The sequence below is a fragment of the Micropterus dolomieu genome, linkage group LG17 (assembly GCF_021292245.1).
Source record: "Micropterus dolomieu isolate WLL.071019.BEF.003 ecotype Adirondacks linkage group LG17, ASM2129224v1, whole genome shotgun sequence".
NCBI classification, from domain to species: domain Eukaryota; kingdom Metazoa; phylum Chordata; class Actinopteri; order Centrarchiformes; family Centrarchidae; genus Micropterus; species Micropterus dolomieu.
Window position 1 is genome coordinate 24,860,731 of NC_060166.1, and position 20,832 is coordinate 24,881,562.

The window sequence follows — 20,832 nt, forward strand, 5'->3', positions numbered from 1 at the left end:
CCCCCCCCCCCCCCCCCCCCTCTCCCTGCCTGCCATCTCCTGTTCTTTCTCTTGCCACTATCTCATTTCCCCTCTTTCCTCTCCCTCTTTTCTTCGCTCTGCTCTGCTCTTGATTTTCTGTCCTATTCATGAAGTCCTGTAGCCTGAGGGTGTGTTTAAATTGCATCCTGCAAAAAAAAGGCACCACAAAACCCCGGCTCTAGCCAGTCACAACTCACCGAATGCTATTTCCTCAGACTTTGTTTGTCTGCATGATTCAGTGGGGTTATTTTTATTATTTTTTTTGTTCTGGTGAATCACAAACCACTTTTTGTTTATTGTGGCACATTTTACTTTCAATTTAGTGTTGCGCCCTACGTTTTTAGGTACCTTGACCTATAAGAGGTGACTTTTGTGCCCGCACTATATTATACTCCCACCGTTCCCCTTTATCTCCTCCTCCATCATTTTGGCCTATTTCCATCATGACTCCTCCTTTCTGGCAGCCATGCATTTCCAGTTCACTCCCATTTGTGAAAGTAAGGGGGTGGGAGTGGAAGCGGCTGGTTTAGACTGGGGCGTTATTTGGGGTGGGTGTGGGTGGACATTCAGCCCAATGGTATCTCTTCCCTAGCATGCACGCAGACACACACATGCACACAAACAAAATCATCTCAATGGATAGTGACAGGGCTGCTTTGCTACTGGCCATAGCATATTACAGTTTAACACTGGGTTAGTTTCCATATTCTTGTGTTAGAGCAGCAACCACAGCCAGTGGTTATGTAAAAATGCTGTAATTTATAGTGGTTCCACCATGTTCTGCTGATGATCCGCAGTCTATTTAGAGAATAGAAACGGCAGCAATATAATTGTGGCTTTGTCAGCTGTTTCCACCATCCTCATGTTGACACACCTCGACGGCGTGCACACCAGAACACGCTGAGGCGCATAGTGGGTGGTCGCGGAACTGAGAAAGACATTATCTTATGATTATTGAGATAATACTGTACACCCGCGCCAGTCTTAGAGCAGCCCATCAATCAGTCGACTATTCTGTGCACTTGCATGCCACAACATGAGTAGCTCTGAGAATGTGTAATTTTAGCCTGGCTTTGTTTGCTTACCCCTCAGTGCTTTGATCAAGGACAAGACAGTACCAGAAATCAGAGGGTCTTCCTGTTGGAAGTCCCACAGTAACTCATCCTTAAACATTTTGCCCAGGAGCCTGAATCTTTACTAAGTGAATGTTGAACCCAGATAGAACAATAAAAAGTTTTAGCCCAGGAACTTGGAGGTCTTGATACTCTGTTTAATCTTTGTCATTGAAAGGTGGACGCCCTCAGGTCATAATTATTACCAATAATAGTACTGTTTTCCACAAGGCCTCAGTTTGGTAAACGGGTTACGTGTGTGTGTACGTGTGCTGGTGTGTGTGTACGTGTGCTGGTGTGTGTATGTAGTGTGCTGGTGTGTGTATGTTGCATGCTCAGTGTTCCTTGTTGGTCCATCGATCAGATAAGCTTTTCCATTATCCAAGGCTTCAGTCTCTGCTTCCCATAGCCTTACCTTATCAGACTCCACTGGGGCCACACACACACATGCACGCACCCATGCACGCACAAACGCAGGTCAGCCTGATGCCCTTCACACACTATGGGTTAGATAGGGGAGCGAGGCAGTGCTGAGTGATGGTGGCACAAGGTGCTGACGTGTGTGTGTGTGTGTGTGTGTGTGTGTGTGTGTCAAAGATACCTTTTTGCAATTGTAAGCACTTCTCATCGGTAACATAGTGATACTGGTGAGGTATCATTTGTGTCACTTCATTTGTTTTGCTTGGTCTCTGTGTGGGATGGGGGCAGGGGAGCATGTAATAGCAGATGTCATTGGGATTGGTTGAAAGAGCTGCAGTTTGGAACAGCATGGTTGTATTTGCAAATCCTGGGTGGTCTTCTAATGGCTCTGGTCCTGCAGTTAACCTGCCTCTAACTGTAGGGTGTGTCCTACATTAAATGTCTATTTCCTGCCTCCCATGTTGGTCTATATAAAGCTGCTGTACCACTGACCTTGGCCCAGTCATTGTACAGTCACGCAGTTGGCTTCCTTCACCGGCACATCTTTTTATTTTTTATTTTTTTTGTGTTGGTTTGTGAGCGTTCTTCATCATGAGATCGTGTTGTGATACTCTGAGCCTTTGATCACATACTCTTATAGACACGCATTTCGACACTGATGAACAGGTTTGGTGTTGGTGTGTGAGAGGTATTAGTACATCATCAGTAATCTCCCATTAGTGGCCTTGCATTTGAGGATCCTGATCGCTCAATGTCACACAGCGCATGAAGAGGGGTAAAGTACATGATGCAGCATGATGTGGGAATGAGATGGAGGTGTGTGTATGTATGTGTGTGTGTGTGTGTGTGTGTGTGTGAGGGAGGGGGAGAGAGAGAGAGAGAGAGAGAGCAAGCAAGACAGGAGCCCTGTACATGCCAGTTAGACATGAGTGTGTGACAGATAAACATGTGAGAGAGACTGACACTGAAAAAGATTGAGGGGAAAGGAAAAAAATGAGTCAGGGAACATGGAAGTGACAAGAGGGAGGATGAGAGAGAGAGAGACTGAGAGAAATAAAGGGGGAGGGGGAAGAGGGAGGGGTGCTGGCACCAGCCTACACAGGGCCAGATGTTTTGCGGCTAAAAAACTAGAGATGAATCAAAGCCATGTGAAGAGATTTATTAGGTTCCCATAGGAGCCCAGGCAGTATTACATGTAGCCCGCTCTGTTTACAGTGGCAAGAACCCCTAAACCACCCATCAACTACACTACTGGCTTGGCTGGGAATGTGAAGACTTTATATTTGGACTTATATAGGCTTTTGTCTTTTTTCCTTTTCTTTCAGTGAGTGTGCTGGAGGAGTTGGAAGAGAAACACAAGGCTGTTTAGTCTGAGTGCATGAGCCAGAGTAGTCAGCTGTAGCTCTGCCCAGTACAGTAGCACCCTCTGAATGTCTTTATTTGGCATATGTTTCCCTCAATTTAGACTTGATTTCAGATGTGTTTCGCCTACTCTGTCTGCTTCTCATATTGAAGTGTGACACACAGGCTGAAGTGGAGCTTGTTGCCTCACGTTTCAGCATTGACAGCAGTGTAAAAGTTTCTCCCCCAGTATGATTTTAGAATTAATCTCTTATGGATCTGTTCTAATGCTGTCCATTTCAATAATATCAGTGATGGAATGCATGCCGTGCCCTCTTGTGTTAATGGCTGCATCAGTAATGGATCCACACTGTATTGCTGCTAAGAGCTGACTGAATAATCTGCCCCTGCTGTGGCTGGAAAGACTGAGCCAGCTGTTTAATGATGTCAGCGTGCTGGAGGGGAAACGAACACACACGCTTGCACACAGGCGCGCGCGCGCACGCACGCACGCACCGACTGACGGACTTAGGCACACTCACTCGAGGACAGACAGACGTGGACACGCACGGGCACACGGCAAACGAAACGCATCCGTCATTGGTTGAACAGCTGAACTGACTCCATGGGAAGGAAACACCAATGCAGCCACTGTCAAGACAACCATGATCGCATGTAACACACCGACGCATAGTGAGGAGAGACAGATATGTAGACGAGTCTTACTGTGAAATTAATGGGACTGGCTGCCTTTGGCGTGTATGGATGTGACACTCAGATGTGTGGCAGTGTAACTGACAATTAACCATTGTTTTTTTCCCCCTTCTGTCCTTGCAGATCGATGCGTTGAGTAAGAGAAGTAAAGAAGCAGAGGCTGCCTTCTTGAACGTGTACAAGAAAATAATCGATGTCCCAGGTAAGACCACGTTTAACATCTGTACTGTGTGTGAAAATGTGTTTGTCTAGACACCTCCTGAGTCTAAAAAAAAAAATAAAACGTGATCAGGAAGACCCCCTTATCCTTGACAGCACCAGCAGGGGAAGAGAAAAAGCACGACACCATCCCTCTGGTGCTCCTTCACTGTGCATCCAGGCGTGTGCGACGCCTTAATATGTCCCCACGAGATCTCAACCCCACTGGTGAAGCCTTTAGAGGGTCTTAACAGAAGGTGCGTCCTGATATGGAGGACAAGTGCGCTTGCGATTGGCTGCTGCGAAGTGCACACATGAGCAGTCACGTTCAGCACACTGAGGCCGAGGAGGGACATGCAGCACAGTGTGCTACAGAACACGCAGTCACAGAGCTACTCATGGAGATTTTCAGCTGTATGGGACCCCTAGAGGGGGCGCGTATGTAGGAACGAGAGAGGAGTTCATCTATAGCGTAAGGAGGTCATCATATTCCCACATGGATAGACCTACAGTAATATCTTTGGATTGTACTGCTCCCAATAAGTCAGCGCCAGCTCTGACGGGGCTATTCTTAACTTGCAGCGAGACAATGATGTAATGCCTGATGCGCACACGCACACAGACACAAACCGGCCTGACTAATGCAGCAGTCTTGAAAGAGGAAACAGTGTGTTTTGTTCTGTCTTCTATCAGCTGAAGGCCTGGTTAGTCAGCCCAGTGTGCTCTGCTTTAGATTAAAGGTGTCTGGCGAGAACGCTCAGCACCAGTGGCCCACAAGTCAAACTGCTTTTAACAGGCTGTACAGTTGATTTGGAGGGGGGGGGGGGCTATGTGAAGGACAAGGGTTTGATAAGAGGGTGAGAAAGTTGATTTTCAAGGGCGCCGAGGCACATAGGAGTCCAAATTCAGGCATACAGTCATGTTCCTTAGTTTGTACTTGTATGAGACTCTGTAAGTGCACACATGTGTTTGTTACAAGGTGTGTGTGTGTGTGTGTGTGTGTGTGTGTGTGTGTGTGTGTGTTAGAGCTTAGCCCTGCATGGTGTGTCACCTTGACAGCACAAAATCAGCATGAAATTCCCCAATCGTTCTCCGCTGATCTCTCATTAGCATAGTTAAGATATCTAACTGCGTCAGACATGACACACACACACACACACACACACACACACACACACACACACACACACACAGCCCTTACCCCCAGCTGTAAGCTGTCAGTTCCTCTTATCTGTACAACACACACACATAAACACACACACAAACTGCTCTTTTAGCTGGCATGCTGATGAGCGTCGCCTGCGTCTCTTGGCTGCCTGTCACCAGTCTGCCACCCATGAGCACCAATCAGATGTGATTGGCCTGACTGACAGGGCTCTCTTCATCACACTGACAGTTAACCCTGCTGTGTGTTCACAGAGATGTTGGTAAAATGCCTCCAGAAAGTTGTCTTTCTTCCTTCTGTCTCTGTTTCTTTAATCTCTTATTTAACTTTTGCATTGCCTGTTTTACTTTTGTCCATCTGTCTGCTCCCATGTTTCTCTTTTTTCTTACTTTCAAGCTGAATCGTAGCGAACACTTTAACTGATCATAGCCCAGTAATCTCAATGTGTCTCATCTATGGTACTGTCTGTGTCTCCCTACAAGTATCACTTATCCATATTCTGTTGCTGTGTCAGCAGTTGACGCATTGTCCCCCCCATGCAAAACGTTTAAAGTTTATCTTTTAACCCGGCAATAGTTTCTGTTGATACAATGGCTGATAGTGTATCATTCAATAACCTTTATGGATAAAGTTTTGTTGATACAGAATGTGAACACTAACCATGACCTTTTAGTGTTGTAAACGGTTATGGCCAAATCTCTGTTCCGTTCTTTTCTTTCTAATCAGTGAAGGACACAGCACTTTGTAAGTAATTATTGTAGAGCCTGACCAATACTGGATTTTGAGATCTATCAATATTTGAGAAGAATTAAAATCCAGTAACAATATATCCAAATTTGACTGTTAAGGGTTGAAGATAAGACATGTGAGGATAATGTACTATTGAACAATAAACTTTATAATCAAAGATGGGTAAATGGAAGACCACATGCGTTTTTGAATCAGAGGAGAATATTAGTTCTGCAGATGCAGCTCTCACCTATAGCTGTCTGATGTATCAGTGACTGTACATTTCACCTTATCATAATACTGCTAGTAATTATGATATTTTGTGGACCTTGCTGGATCCAGTAATTCTCCACAGGGAGATCAAAGGTCAGGGTGGACTCCAGAACAGTTCTCTTGGAGCTATTAGAGATTCATTGCCTTGCTCAAGGACGCCTCGCCAGGGCAAACGCTCACTCTCGCAGGGCCTTGAATGTAGTTATTCCTAGCTCACTATGCCACGTCGCTGCCCTTGTTTGTGTAATCTGCTTTTACAGTGTGTTAACGTGGTGTGTGTTATCTCTGCCAGATCCTGTACCTGTGTTGGAGCTGGCTCAGCAGCTGCAGCTGAAGCTCCAGAGGATGCACGACATTGAGACAGAGAACACCAAACTACGAGAGACACTGGAGGACTACAACAAAGAGTTTGCAGAGGTCAAAAACCAAGGTTAGAGACATGCAGAGGCACACATTTTAGGATGTTCCTGACTTTGAGAGGGTCATGGATGTAGGTCGCACAATTAATCACATATAATCGCATTTCAAAATTTCATCTGTCTAAGATTAAGTATTTGTGTAGTTCGGCAGTATTTTAATGTTATATTCTCTTATATATTCCATCTCCCTTAATTTTATGACCAGTTAACTGCAGAGATTGTGAAGCAGGAAGCTCCAGTGATAATGAGAGAACTAATACGCATACTGGTATTTAAATTGATGGTTTAACATCTGGCCAAGGGACAACCGTTAAATATTTGCCTTTTGGCTAACACTGGCATATTTACAGTGATATTGATCATTGCCCGTTGTCCCTGTAAAAATAAATGAAATGAAATAAAGTACAGAGTGACCTGGTGTATGTGAAAAAACATAATTTGAGAAATTCCACACTGTCAAAAGTAGAAGTAAACATGAGTAAAAATGTGTTAATTTAAGCTAATCTAAGCCATTTATTTCAGAAGTGTTTTTTGTTATATTTGTTGAAATTCTCAATATTTTCCTGACGACAATCAATAAATCGAATGCTCTCACACACAAATGGAAAAAAAAAAAATCCGTTTTCTGTCATTCAGTATAAATGAAATGATTGGCTGGCCTACCTGCCTGTCTACCCTCGCGCACTCTGCCCGTACTCTCGTTGTGTATAAAAATGTGTTTTGTGGGAGTCTCTTTGGAGGGAGGCCTGAAGGGAGGGGCTGGGATGTTATTGGTTGGATTCTTTAAAAATCTAGTTGTCTCTTGCATTTTTCTCCAACATAATCTACCCTAGCTTTAAGTACAAATTGTCCTTATTTCCTTGTCAAAAACAGGTATTTAAGAAGTAAGAATATTGGGATTGTAATTATACCATTATGCATAAGGGTCACCTCACTTTTATTATGCATGTTGATGTTATGTAGACAACTTTGTGCAAATATAAGGTCAAAGAAACATATTTAGAAGCCCTTTTCTAAGGAAGAGGCCCCATTTCAACACATTTTAATGCCTCATAAATCTTTTAAAAACACAAAAAATGTACAAGGTTTTACATTTTCAAATAGGTTTTCAGGGGGAAAAAACATGAGGCACGGTGTCATGAATAAAAAACGACAGGCTACCTCAGGGTAAAGAAAGATGGAAAAACTGACAAAGGCAGAGAGATGAGTGAGAAGCGATAATAAAAGTGGTGTAATTTCAGTCGAAAAGGAGGAGTGACTGAGCGAGCAGCCAATGTTTTGGAATCCCCCTTTCCTCAGTGAGAGTTAATTGGAACAGCTCGATAGCGGCAGGGTTCCATTCTGCCATTGATTTTCCTGTTCCCTCATCCTTTATCCCTCCTTCCCGCCTCAATAGATGGGGGATATTTAAACCCCAAAACACACTGTGGAACTCCCACTCCTGTTAAACACACATGGACCCGCCCGCACACTTGCACACACGCCCCGCATGCACACACACATGCAAAGAGTGCAGGGGCCATTGATCCCCGCAACCTAAATGTTTAAAGTTCAGTTAAGCAGTTAAGGGGTAAGAGGGCTCTGAGGGGACTCTCCTCTATTGATTATGTGTCAGAGCAGTGAGACTGGAGTTTAAATCACACGTGCGTGCGCGCACACACACAAATGCACACAAAGTGCTAAGAGCCCTCAGTCAAAGGCAGCAAACAGCAATACTCTTTATCATTGTCTCACTCACTTATATCTTTCTCTGAGAAACACACACACATACACAGAGGCCTATTTATTACCCCAGTTATGTGTTAGATTTATTTCAAGCTGCCCCATACAGAGCTTGGCCGTCAGCAGGTTATGGGGTTTCAGCACTAATGCAGTCCTAATGTATACAGCATATCTACCATTGGTGAAAGTTGAATATTCTATACCAGTCATGAATGTAAAGATTAGGCAGGGGCCATGGGGGCCAAGGCCTTCGTCAGTGCTGACAAAGGAAGAATGCGGAATATTAAACGCTGTTTGTTAGGCAAAGGTCAACCCACTCGTCAAAAGCATTATTGTCATCAGCACCATTTATTATATCTATGGAACCTCTTTAGTCTTATATAGTTTTCTATATAATTTAAAATAGTTAGTATTTTATCTCTTCCTTCCTTTTCTCTCATCGCCCGACTTTCTGCTCTTTCCTCCTCCAGAGGTGACCATTAAGGCCTTGAAGGACAAGATCCGTGAGTACGAGCAGTCTCTGAAAAATCAAGCTGAGAACCTGGCCCAAGAAAAGCATCTCCAGCTACACAACGACTATGCAGAGAAGGAGAGGTACAACTTTTTTTGTGTGTGTGTGCTACAGCCACTGTGTTTCAAGTAATAACCTCTGCATTTTGCCTTTTTAAACCTTTGGGTCCTTGTGCCCTTAGGCAGAACTGCTATCATTCTAATCTTTGAATGATAAGTTAAAGATTCTGAATTTATGTAGCAGGGCTATTCATGACTTAATAATTTCTTCTTAGCTCATAGTCATTGGACTTCTTCTCATAGTTATCAGTTTAATCAACAAATTGTTGCTTATTGCTTTCCTTTTGCAGATGAATGCAGGGATGGAAAATAACTTTAGCCATTAAAGACATTTTTGTCATGTGGGTGTTTGCCATTCTTGCCTTGGTAGGAATCAACACAGACACCAACACAGACTCCTCTTTTCTGTCTTTACCGCAATACATTTCATCCTTTTTGTTCGAAATAAGTCCTGCCACAGCTATCTATTGTGACTGAAAAAATACAGTAACTGAATAAAATCGACCAAATAACTATAATGACAAAAATTGTGCCTAGGTCTTTATTTTGACACAAAGTAATATATTTTGATTTTAATAGGTTACTTCCTTTTCAAACCCATTTCAAGACATTTTGAAATGTGTGATTTTCAGATACACAGGAAGCCTGTGGCAGTAATAAATAAGCTTAAAATTGCTGCCAGATATTTTAGGAACATGAACAAACTATTCTGACTACTGAAACGTATCAAGACCTACAAAGGTTTGAATGAGTCACTCAGATACTGTCCTTTCCCAAGGAAGGAGCCCATTCAACAGAAACATCATTAAACTAATTACCCAAGGTGCAGGCAGCCATATTGTTTAACTTAACGACAGACTTGGGGCACCTTTTCTCCTACATTATTCCAGACTAATATGATCGTGGCTAGTTTAAGTTATCACGTGAATCCACCATTAAGTTCAGTTTGCAGGTGGAGATTTAACCTGTCAGATTTAAAATGGAGTTCTCTTGGATAACTATGTGTTCCTATTTTAAATTAAAGGCATAAATAAACATGTGCAGAGTCGAAATGATGAGCACTCATACGATTAGCCGGTGCAGCCTCGGGGCTTAAAGAGACAGCACATTTTCACTGAGAGTGCGCAGGAGTTAAAGGCTATGATGGATGGATCAAACCTGAGAATATATCTTCACTAGGAAATGAAGCACTGCCAATTTTCTAAAACCCGTAGACTGAATCAAAAGATTAAAATCATAATGTCAGTCGTCAAGCTCAACAACACAGCATGGAGAGCGTAGTGTTACACCACACTCCATGCAGATATAATAAAATTGAACGTAATATAGTTGAAAATATACTTGAAATTATTTCAGCTGTAATACTAAGTGATGGAGAAACTTCTGAATTGCCCCAAACACACAAAAAAGATGGTTGGCTACACATGTCCTTTCAAAAGTAAATTGGTACATATTCTCCCATTTTTCTGTGGTGGTTGATCATATAGCAGTATTTTGAATACTGCTTTCAATGTCTTTTCAGCAACTCTTACCTGCATATAGGTTAACGTTTTATGTTATGGTCAAAGATTTCTCAAGAAATTTGTCAGTAGTTTAGATCACTTCCTTATAGTTGTATTACATTCTGCTTTAATTTCAAAGCACGAAGCACTGCTAACGAATGCTACGGATTGTTTCACCCACCATTACAGTCATTAAAACATTTCAGAAGAAATCCTTTCTCATCATCATGATCATTTTGATCAAAGTCTCTGGCCCCAATTGAAGTTGATTCATAAGATTTGTGTTTACTAAATGTACATGACAGATCTCATATTTCCCCTCATGTCAGTCATCTTTGTTTGCCGTGTTAAAGCTAGCTGCCCCTTTCAGACGTACAGTAGAAGATCAATTGTCCAACTGTATTTCCTTTACGTCAGTGTTTTATGGGCCCTTTCCTGTCTGCAGAGAGCTGACTTCCTGTGTCTGAGAGGGGCAGTAAATGGATGACACCTCTGATGCATTTTATCCTGCAAGGAGTGAGGGAAGGAGGGAGGGGGAGAGAGAGATGAAAGGATGAAGTAGAGGGCAGAAAAATAGAGATGACAGGAGAGACAGATTGGCGGAGAAGGGGGGCATCAAAGAGTGCCATAAAGACTGTCTTTGTGCTAGATTATTGATGTTTTTACACGCAGTGGCAATTTCTCAGCAGAGCCCAACTTTTTATATGCTAAGAATGAATCTATTTTATCCTTGTGGTTTCTGTCGCCCCCTCCCCCTCTCTTACTCAACCCTCACTCTCTGTCTCTCTCTCTCCCCTCGGGTGCAGTGTGCCCCAGTGGCCAGACATTCCTGCCTAATAGGGCTGCTTAATGAGGAGTGGGTTGTGTTGGGAGGATTTTAGTGGGGAAAACACTTCAGAAATGGTGGGAAAATGGAGAATAGTTGCCACAAAGTGTGAACCCAAGATTTACTGACTCAGTATCTCTATCTGTGACTTTCTGCTCCTTGCTTTCTTTTTCTTGCCTTCTGGCTGCCTCTATAGGAAACTCCAGGAGAACCAGGACTCCATGTCCTCAAGGTTGGAAGAGGCCGAACACAAGGCCCAGTCCCTACAGACAGGTACCAGCATACTCAGTCTTTACACACCTGGGTACTGTTTTAACCAGCTCAGATAAAATAGCAGACGTATTTTTGAAAATTTGGTCTCTTCTCATTAAATTCGCAAAAAACACCCCTAGTGAAGTTGAACTTAATCCGGGTGTAGTTTGATCAGATTGACAGTTGTCTGGAAACATAAGCAAATGGCTCCACAACTGTCACCTCAAAGCAGAAAGAAAAACACAAACAGAGGAAATTGAGTGTTTGTGAATGAGCCTTTTGCTCATAAGAAGAAGCTGTTGAAATTTTTTTTTTCACAACCTTTAAAAAGTATTTTCCATACTTGGATTTGAGTTCTACAGTTGAAAGCTGACAACAGACTCTTTCCTCGTCTTTTACAGCACTTGAAACAACTCAGGCCGAGCTCTTTGATTTGAAGACAAAGTATGACGAGGAATCCACAGCAAAGTACGTGTCTTGCTTGTGTGTGTTTGTGTGTTTGTGGGTGACTTCTCCCCTCTGGCTCCTCCATAGTCCTGTCCCTGACATAATCATCCTGTTTAGTGAATCTCCTTGCCTGGAAACTCCCCCTTCTCTCCCTAACAGCTGGATTGTCTCCCACAACGCTCGGCAGCCTCCAAATCCCAGCATTACCCACGCACTGTAAATACTGACAGGGATTGCGATGCGTTCTGCCGCCACAGCAAGGACCAAAATAGAGTTGTGTTTTTTTTGTACATTTGGCGTCTGCTAAAGCGCTCTCGGATTCATCAGGGTCCTGACAGAGAGGTGAGGCTGACGAGGGTCACTTTGAACTCTCTGACTTAAAGCCGCACATGCTTCTAACAGGACCTGTAAAATAGGATGGGTTCAATTACTTGAGCTGTGGGCATCTATCATTATTGATCTTATAGTAGTGGCAAGGATGAGAACAGAAGCTTTTCCATGTCCGCACTCCACACTGTGAAGTGGCACTTTATGACATTCACACTCCTCGTTCCCTCAGGATTAGTAGCTGGGAACCAGAACAACTCCAGCATCCGAACCACATTCATAAAGTTTAAAATTCTGAGAATAAAAACAAAGCCTTTCATGGTGTTTTATTGGGAATTGGTGCGCTGCAATAACAGACCACACTTTCCTTGAAACATGAACTCTTTCTTTAAATGCAAAATTGTTTAAAAAATGGTCAAGGGCATCCTGCATGCGCCCTTACACAAAATACGGCAAAGTATCAACTTGGCTTTTAAGGTTTTCCCCCACCCCATTTACCAAGCTCCAAACTTGCTGTGTTTCTCCATTAACAGAGTTGTTAAATTGATTGGCTGTTAAAAACGGATCGATCTCTCTTCTCTCTCCCTCGCAATACTTTTTTTCCCCTTTTCTGTCTCCCTCACTCCCACACTTTGTCTTTTATCTCCTACATTTGTGAGTGTAAGAGGAAAGGCCACAGGAAGATATTACATGCAGTGTAATGGCACTAATCAATAGGTTTCAGAGTCCATCAGGAGGAGACCCCTCCTCTTTAGTTTCTTTCCCCATGACTATATTGCACCGCTCCTCTACTTTCTCTAATTTCTTAACACTTCCTTCTTCCTTTTTCCGTCCTTGTCTGTTCCCATTATGTCAGAAGAAAACACATTTTGAAAACACACACATAGTAGGCCCCATTTGCTTACAGAAGCTAATAAACACATGCCGGGCAACATCCACACGCGCTCTCTCTCACACACATATACACACACACACACACACAAACACGTCGTGAGCCTGAGGCAGTCAGGGTCCTTGACTATGTGGCGTGCTGTGATCTGAAATTTTAATGCAACGCTTTAAAGCACACACAAACCCTCTCTAACCCTGCACCCTCCCAGTCCTTGGAGTCCTTCCCCCGTTTACTGCTTGACTGAGCAAATCGCCAGTGTTTGGCTGAACACAACTTTTAACCCTTTGACTGCATATATTTTGGCACAGCTAAACACAAACGCCATACATATCATGCACTTTTTCCACACACATACACACTCACACACACACACACACACACACACTTGCTCTAAAGTTTCCACTAAGGAGGACATTGCGTGACAAATCCCCCATCCTCTTGCTGCATTCGGGTAATCTGCCTTTTAAAATACACACTAACAGACACGTGCGGACGTACACACACTTTCTGAGAATTTGGCCGATGTTGCAGTGCCCCGAGTGTGTGAGCGTCAGCGGGAGGCGGGCCTGAAGATGTAGCGTAGCCCCCTCTCTGTGTTAGCGCTGTGAGGGTCTGGCTGGCCGCGTTTTACCCGTTTAGTCCCTGTTAAAGATTAATGATATATTGATCCCCAGCCCCACAGGATGCTGTGTATGTGTGTGCGCGTGTCCTCTGTATGTTTGTGTGTAGCTTTATCTTTGTATAAAGGCTTGATACCATTTCGGGGGAACCACTTAATTGCTGATAATTAGGCAACAGTCAATAGGCTTTTCCTGTGTCCATCTTTAGCCCACACAAACACAAAATGGCGCACACACACACACACACACTCGCAGCTAGCTTCTTTTTAAGCCTCCTTGAAATCCCCAAGGTAACACGCTGTGAAAATGCAATGTGGAGAAAGCCAAGGAAAGAAAAGGAATGGAGTGATGAAAGCTAGAGGGCAAGAAGCAAGTCGGGCTGGAAGCTACCGCGAAGAAGAGGGGATAAGAGTGTGATAGAGGAGGGAAATGAAAATCTAAATCTGGGGAATATCCTGCTGGCACTGAGGACAGAGGCCGAGGAAGAGAGGGCGAAAGATGAGAGAGGGGAGGTGGAAGGGGAAAAACATAGATGAAAGGAAGAAAAAGTGGACGGCAAGGGGAAGGGAACGGGCTGAGGGGAAAGGATAGAGGCAGGCAGAGGGTTGAAAAGAAAAGGAGCGGTTGAGTGAGGAGCAAGAGAAAGAAGATGATAAGAGATGAAAAGGCCTGTCTGTGATGGAGGAAGTACAGTAGGGGCTTAGAGGCTCTGGGCTTGTTTCAGAAGTCCTACAGTACTGATGTCACTGGGTGCACCCATTGGCTTTCATGGTACAAAAGAGTTTGTGTGGTGTATGTGATTTTCAAGTGCAGCTGTGCATCTACTCTATAGCTCCTCCCTGTGGCTGCTCGATAGATCTTTGTAGGTATGTTTTGGTTGCATAAAATAAGGATTTACGATTTACAAAGGACCCTCCCTTTACTGTTCAGTGTTTGATGAATTAATTCCGCTGGGTGCAGTCGCTGGCCATGGACAGTTCCTGCCCTGCCCAGCGACTGACTGACTGTATCAGGATATGCAGAAAATCCCTTCCCTGTGATCTGCTTTGGCCCTCAGCCTCTAGCTTTGCCTTTATAATTCCCAAATACAGCCAAATCCAAAGGTTATTTAAGAAGACTTTGTGCATCTGTACTTTGATTAAATGATCACATTTGGAGCAGGAGCGTTGGTGTATTTGGGTTGCATTACTACCCATAAACGCTCTCCATTACAAGCTTTTCTGGCTTGTTGGCTCTCTGACCTCTGTGTGTGTGTGTGTGTGTGTGTGTGTGTGTGTACGGGAGTGCGATTGAGTGCGCACGTGGTTCCCGCACACTATAGCTTAAGACAGGATAAAAGCTGGTGAGGTAGTGTACTATTATGTTGCTTAAATGCATACTAGATCCTTTTAACTGTTAGGGAAAGAATAAAAGCGGAGAGTGAAAAGCTCTCCCACCCACATCTGATTCTTTTTGCTGCATTGCCTGTGGCACAATGTTGACCTAATATCAACTGTGTCTGTTTTGTTAAACACATTCAAATCAGTAGTACTCAAGCCTATGGGACGTAACACTGTTTCTCATACTGTGACACACAAATACAAAAGCTGTGTGGGTTATTGGGTTCACTATCAAAAGATTGCTGTGAAATCAAAAGGTCCTAATGGACGCGGCAGTGCACCTATGCGCTCACATCTTTGCTTTCAATGCCGCCCATATATTCTTATCAGCAAGTAATGTCTTAAATAAACACACATGCATACACTTTGCGTTTTGCACTGCTTTGAACACTGAACAAGTTTTCTCAGGATTTTCTTGCATTCATTTGTTGTAACTTCCTCATACGGTAAAACTTATTCTTAATTTATCCTGGGTTGCACACACAAACACACTGACAACTAATTAACAGACAGAGTAATCATATTAGGCAATTATTTCGTGGGTGTATAACCTGAAATTAAGTTAATGCAAACATTTTACTATTTCTTTTCTGTTCAGCATTGTTTCGTGCCTGTCTCAGAAATTTCTTCCACATCTGTCATTGTTTGCAGAAAAGCAAAGTATTCACGTCACTCATGAAAAGAAGGTTATCAAACTATTTCTCCGAAGTCCAATGATATTTGGTATTATGGGGATGTATTCCTGCTGTCTGACCTCTAGCAAGTGAGAGGTGAACCATGGCCTCCATCCAGACCATTAGTCAGACACAATCACACAGCTTCATAGCAGATTAGTCTGCTGTATTAGGACTTAGAGCTCTATTAATGTAATCCCTCTGTTTTAGTGTGGCCCGGGTTTAGGGGCTTACATGTGTACACCCACACAGATAGACACACACACACTTAAATACATGTATGCACGCACACATACAAGCTGTTTGGGTTATGGAGTTCACAATCAATGGATTAAGGTGAAATTTAGACCGTAGCTTAATGGAAACGACACCGCCATTCTCTAAATGTGTTCTCTCTGAACAATCGCTCGCACACACAAAGTGTACTTTTCTTCCTGGGAATCATCTATCCATTCATCCATTCCTTGTTTTTATTTGTGTGCTGTATTTCAGTCTCTTAAAAGCACTGCCACATCCCATGTAATAACAGTAAATGTCTTTCTCAGGGCCGATGAGATTGAGATGGTGATGACAGACCTGGAAAGAGCCAATCAGGTAACATCTTAACTGTGCATTTTTACACAGCATTGTACGAATTGTCCAACACACCAGGCTCCACAAGTTTTATTGTTAAAATACACAGAAATCAAATGAGTTGTTTGACTGAAATCTATTAAATAAAATTGTTGCATAGGAAAAATGTTTACTGATATACGTAGATTTGATTTAGTCTAGTATATATTTTTACTTTCTGTCAACAAATGCTGTGAAAACCAACAATAAATGTATTCTACTAACAGGTATTGTCTGCGTACATAAAGCCTGAAATAGCCCTTCCCTCTTTGCCATTGAGCTCCACTCTTGTCCAAAAACTATTAAAAACCCATCAATGAGCCACAAAATTGCACTGGTTGAATCGTTCTAACGTTACGTTGAACTTGGGCACTGTAGAGGTTTTTTATTTTTATTTTTTACTTGATCCGACATACAGTGTCCTGCTGCTGTAAATATTAAGTTTATTTGCAACTGAAAATAGTCTGCAATAAATACAAAGTTTTTTTTATTTTGAGTAATGTTTGTTAAAACTACAGTGCCCAGGTGTTTTTGCAAATGATGTAGCTTTTTTCTAAAAATGAAAATCTTGAGCCTTTCTAACTTTTACCTCTTCAGTAGGCACAAACAGGCTTGGGGCTGAGAGATGATGGGAAAGTTGGAAATTATTGAGCAACTAACACACTGTTGGTTTTTTGTCTCTTTTTATGGGATTTGTTGAGAGTGGAGCATCATCAGCCTTATCCTTTTAATAATACAAATATTCTTATCTGGTCAGAATCTATTAAATGTGGCTTACATTAACAAATAATGACTTGCTTATCACTGTGAGGGCTGCTGTTTGTTTTACATGTTTATTACACACCTACTAAACCCAACCAGCTGAAAAAAAAGCCCCCTAGCTCGCCCTCTGCCCTTGTGTTGTAAATATTCCTGTGGTATCTGTTAATGTCATTGTTGTTAACTTTCATTATTAGCCCAAGAGTATGATTTGCGGCTAAAGGGGTAGCATAGGCATGTAATGTTAATATTAGCCTAAAGGCTAGCGCTCCGACTATAATGCCACACACACACACACACACACACACTCACACACTGTTCACACTTCTGATTTGAGGTTTACAGAGGATGACAGCATGGCCTCCAGCTCAGTCACAGACTTTTTATACGCTTTTATAAGGAGAAAATGGAAAACAGGATTTTTCTTTTGCGACTAGCAGTCCAACTCCCACCCAGTCAATAACAGCTCTCAATATGGTTGCAATTAGGAACACTGTGGAATCGGCTCCCTATAACTCCTAATGATGGCAAGTTGGCCCGGTGTTGCGGATGAGTCCCAACTGGAGCATGGCAGTTTGGCCATAAATACGAGGCATCGGGTATCATGTCAATGTTCGGAACTAATTTCATTTTTTCAATTTAGGAAAAATCCGCCACCGGCCATCATTCCACACTTACTTTCTCTCTGTCCTGTTGTATATATTTGTTTATGCTGGAAGGGGCTTCTTTTCCTTACAGACACACACAGAAACACACACATTTGGCTGGTAGAAGATGGTGTGTTGGAAACCTTTTAGTCCTTCATTGTAATTACCTTTTTGGAATACCACTTGACCAACGCGTGTGCAATGTAGAGATTTCAACTGTATACTTTGCAAAAGTTAACAAAGAGAGAGATGATAATAATTGTTACCATTGCATCACCAACAACTTCTCTCTAAAATCAGACTCGGCTTAATTGCAAAGTACACATACAAAGAATTCGCCTTGGTTCCTTGAAACTTTTCCCTTATTTCCTTCCAGCGAGCAGAAACGGCTCAGAGAGAGGCGGAGTCACTCAAAGAGCAGCTGTCCTTGAGTAGCCAATCCCTGCAGCTCTGCAGCCCGGCCAAGGCCGACCCTGACACGGTAACACATTTCACTGCTTCACTAATTTACTGGATTGGAGTCACCAATATTGCATTGATTTGTTGACTTATGTATTGATTTCCAAGGAAAGGTTGCCACGCTGGCAATAGGTGTATTGATTAACTGATTTAATGGAACTGTACAACAGACCACAGAGGTGAGACTTGGTGATTTTGGAGACCGACTGCGACACCAAAGTATCTGCTTCATCAATCCCTCTTTGTTGGTTGGTTGTGATTGGTTGATGAATTACCTCTGGTTACTGATGTAAAGGAGGAGGCCTTTTGAAATGATAATCTGGCATAGTAATACGGTTTGCTGTAGTGATTTATTGGACTTTGTATGTGTGATTTTATAAATACTTCTAAAAAGTTTATATTGCTCATTAGATTAAACTTCTGTCTTCTTGGGCCTTTAGGAACAGGCAGCAGAGGTGGCATCCCACTCAAGTCTGGAGGCAGAGCTCAGGGCCAAAGAAAGGGAAACCGCCCAGCTGGTGGAGGACGTCCAGAGACTGCAGGCCAGCCTGACCAAACTCCGAGAGACCACCAACTCCCAGATCACACAGCTTGAGCAGCAGCTCAGCAGCAAGACTGCCACTCTCAAGGTACCAACAGATCACACAGCTGCAGTTTTTAATTATTTCTAATAAGACTATTTCTGTATTCCTGAATATTTTCCTGCTTTGTTGCATATTCTGATCACACCTGTAACTATGTTCACACCTTTCCTCGATCTTTTCTCTTATCTAGAGTCACTGAAATAAGTAACTGACACATAAAGATCCAAGGATTGCTTTTATTATTTTATTCATTCTCATGTTGTTTCATCTCTTTGTAATCTACAGGAACTGGAGGAGAAACTGCAGAAGCAAGCTGACTATGAGGAGGTGAAGAAGGAGCTGAGGTGAGGAGCACACACAGAAGAGTGTGTGTGTGTGTGTGTGTGTGCGCGCAAGCATGCATGCTCACTCGCTCATGGGTTTTTGTCTGTCCAGCACAGATCTATTTATTGCATGCGTTTGATGTCTTTAACAATGTTAAAGATGATGCGTGTCTTCAATTAAGATGTGTAACTCAATTGACTGCCCTTATGAAGGTGATGCTTTTGTGTCTGTAGCTTTATAGTGTGTCTCTCTCCCCCTGACCCTCTGTCGTTTTATCCTTTCTTTGTCCTTAAAGAGACAGAAATGGAAATGCTAGCATGCTACACAGTAGGTGTGTGTGCGTCATGTGTCTTACTAGGGGGTTCATATGGAATGATTCTCTCTCTCTCGCCTCCCCCCCCCCCCTCCCCAGTATCCTCAAGTCTGTGGAGTTTGGAACATCTGACTCTGTGCAGGTAAATGTGACAGCTATAATTTATAGACATGAGTGATTTTTAGCACTAGAGCTTTATACATGATGTTGCAGTAATTAGTAATTAAGTTGTAATAACAACTAGATCAGTAAAAATAAACTTTTGCAGCTCCAGGCCGGAGCAAAGTCAATTTGAAAAGTCTCGTTTTTTGATTTCCATTCTACCTCACCCCTCAATCAGGACTCATCCAAACCTCTGGAGGTGCTGTTGCTGGAGAGGAACCGTAGTCTTCAATCTGAGAGCGCTGCTCTGCGCATTGCCAACACTGAGCTCAGCGGTAAGTCTGCTCAAATGTAAGGTTATAGTCAGGACTGTGTTCATCAACACTGGCCAAACTGTCGGCAAAAAAAGGAAAGAATGGCCACAGAAGGGGAGTCCAGTATTCATGGGATCTTAGATGAGGGCTCAGCTGCAGGTAAGTCTGTAAAGAGATTGCATCAGGGCAATGCATACATTCTGTATGTATGCATGTAGATTCTTTTTCTCTGAGAATACTTAACCATGTATTAATGTTTTTGGAATGATTTGCAATTTTGTGTCCTTAGTATCCAAAAGAAATGCAAAATGTTATCATGGTACTGGTGCATGGTATCATGTTGTTGCTTTAGTCCCACACTTCATGGAGAGGAAGAGAATGCATATGTGGTGTCTTTGAATACCCCAGCAGGAGGTCAACCTGAACAGTAACAAAGTACACAAAAATGAGGACACCATACTATCGCCTCTACATCAGGACTCTTGCCCTCTGCAACAGTGTTTATGGGTTTGAAATGTCATGGCTTTAGGCTTGAATAGTTGAATAGCTTTGAATTGATTAACATTCACAGTAAGGGGAGCTTACTGTCTTACTCAATCATGTTAAGTCTCAATGGTTATGCATTAGAATAATATTTCTCCCAGCGGTTATCATCAAGATGGATTCTAGTAGTTACTTATGTTTGTTTTGGTGAATGTAAAAATGTAATCCGTATAATATTTAAGAAAGAAGTGGAATACGGCCTTTATTCAGTCAGTGGAGCTGTACACTCTGTAATTTGTGACATGCATGTTTTCTGTTCAGTCATGAAAATTGTTGGTTTATAAGTTTTATTGCTCCAATTTGTTTCCAATGTGTTTTTTATGAACTAAAGACTATTATACTGCATCTACAGTGGAATTAGTTCAGTATTTAGGAACACGCCACAGCAGCATTGAAGAGGATTCGCATGGTGTATTGGCTATCTAAGGACATCATTTTACCCTGTCCACTTACTTCCACTTCGCCTGGAAGAGAGAGAGAGAGAGAGACAGAGGGAGAGAGAGACTCTGCCCAGGGCCAAGCTAATCTGCCTAAGTGGCACAGTGTCAATTGTTTTGTTTGTCCTTTTTTTC

General features: G+C 42.7%; 1 protein-coding gene across 4 annotated transcripts in view; it reads left to right on the top strand.

Annotated features, from left to right (window-relative positions):
* The window catches only part of cux1b (cut-like homeobox 1b), a 68,406-nt gene that overhangs the window by 23,428 nt on the left and 24,146 nt on the right, over positions 1-20,832 (top strand). For all 4 annotated transcript variants that reach the window (XM_046072967.1, XM_046072964.1, XM_046072965.1 and 1 more), the window contains exons 4-14: positions 3,732-3,810; positions 6,266-6,403; positions 8,585-8,708; positions 11,209-11,285; positions 11,666-11,732; positions 16,149-16,197; positions 17,998-18,102; positions 18,521-18,709; positions 18,950-19,008; positions 19,401-19,443; positions 19,642-19,738. In XM_046072967.1, coding sequence (XP_045928923.1) covers positions 3,732-3,810; positions 6,266-6,403; positions 8,585-8,708; positions 11,209-11,285; positions 11,666-11,732; positions 16,149-16,197; positions 17,998-18,102; positions 18,521-18,709; positions 18,950-19,008; positions 19,401-19,443; positions 19,642-19,738 — 1,027 coding nt within the window. The remainder of the gene's footprint in view (positions 1-3,731; positions 3,811-6,265; positions 6,404-8,584; positions 8,709-11,208; positions 11,286-11,665; positions 11,733-16,148; positions 16,198-17,997; positions 18,103-18,520; positions 18,710-18,949; positions 19,009-19,400; positions 19,444-19,641; positions 19,739-20,832) is intronic.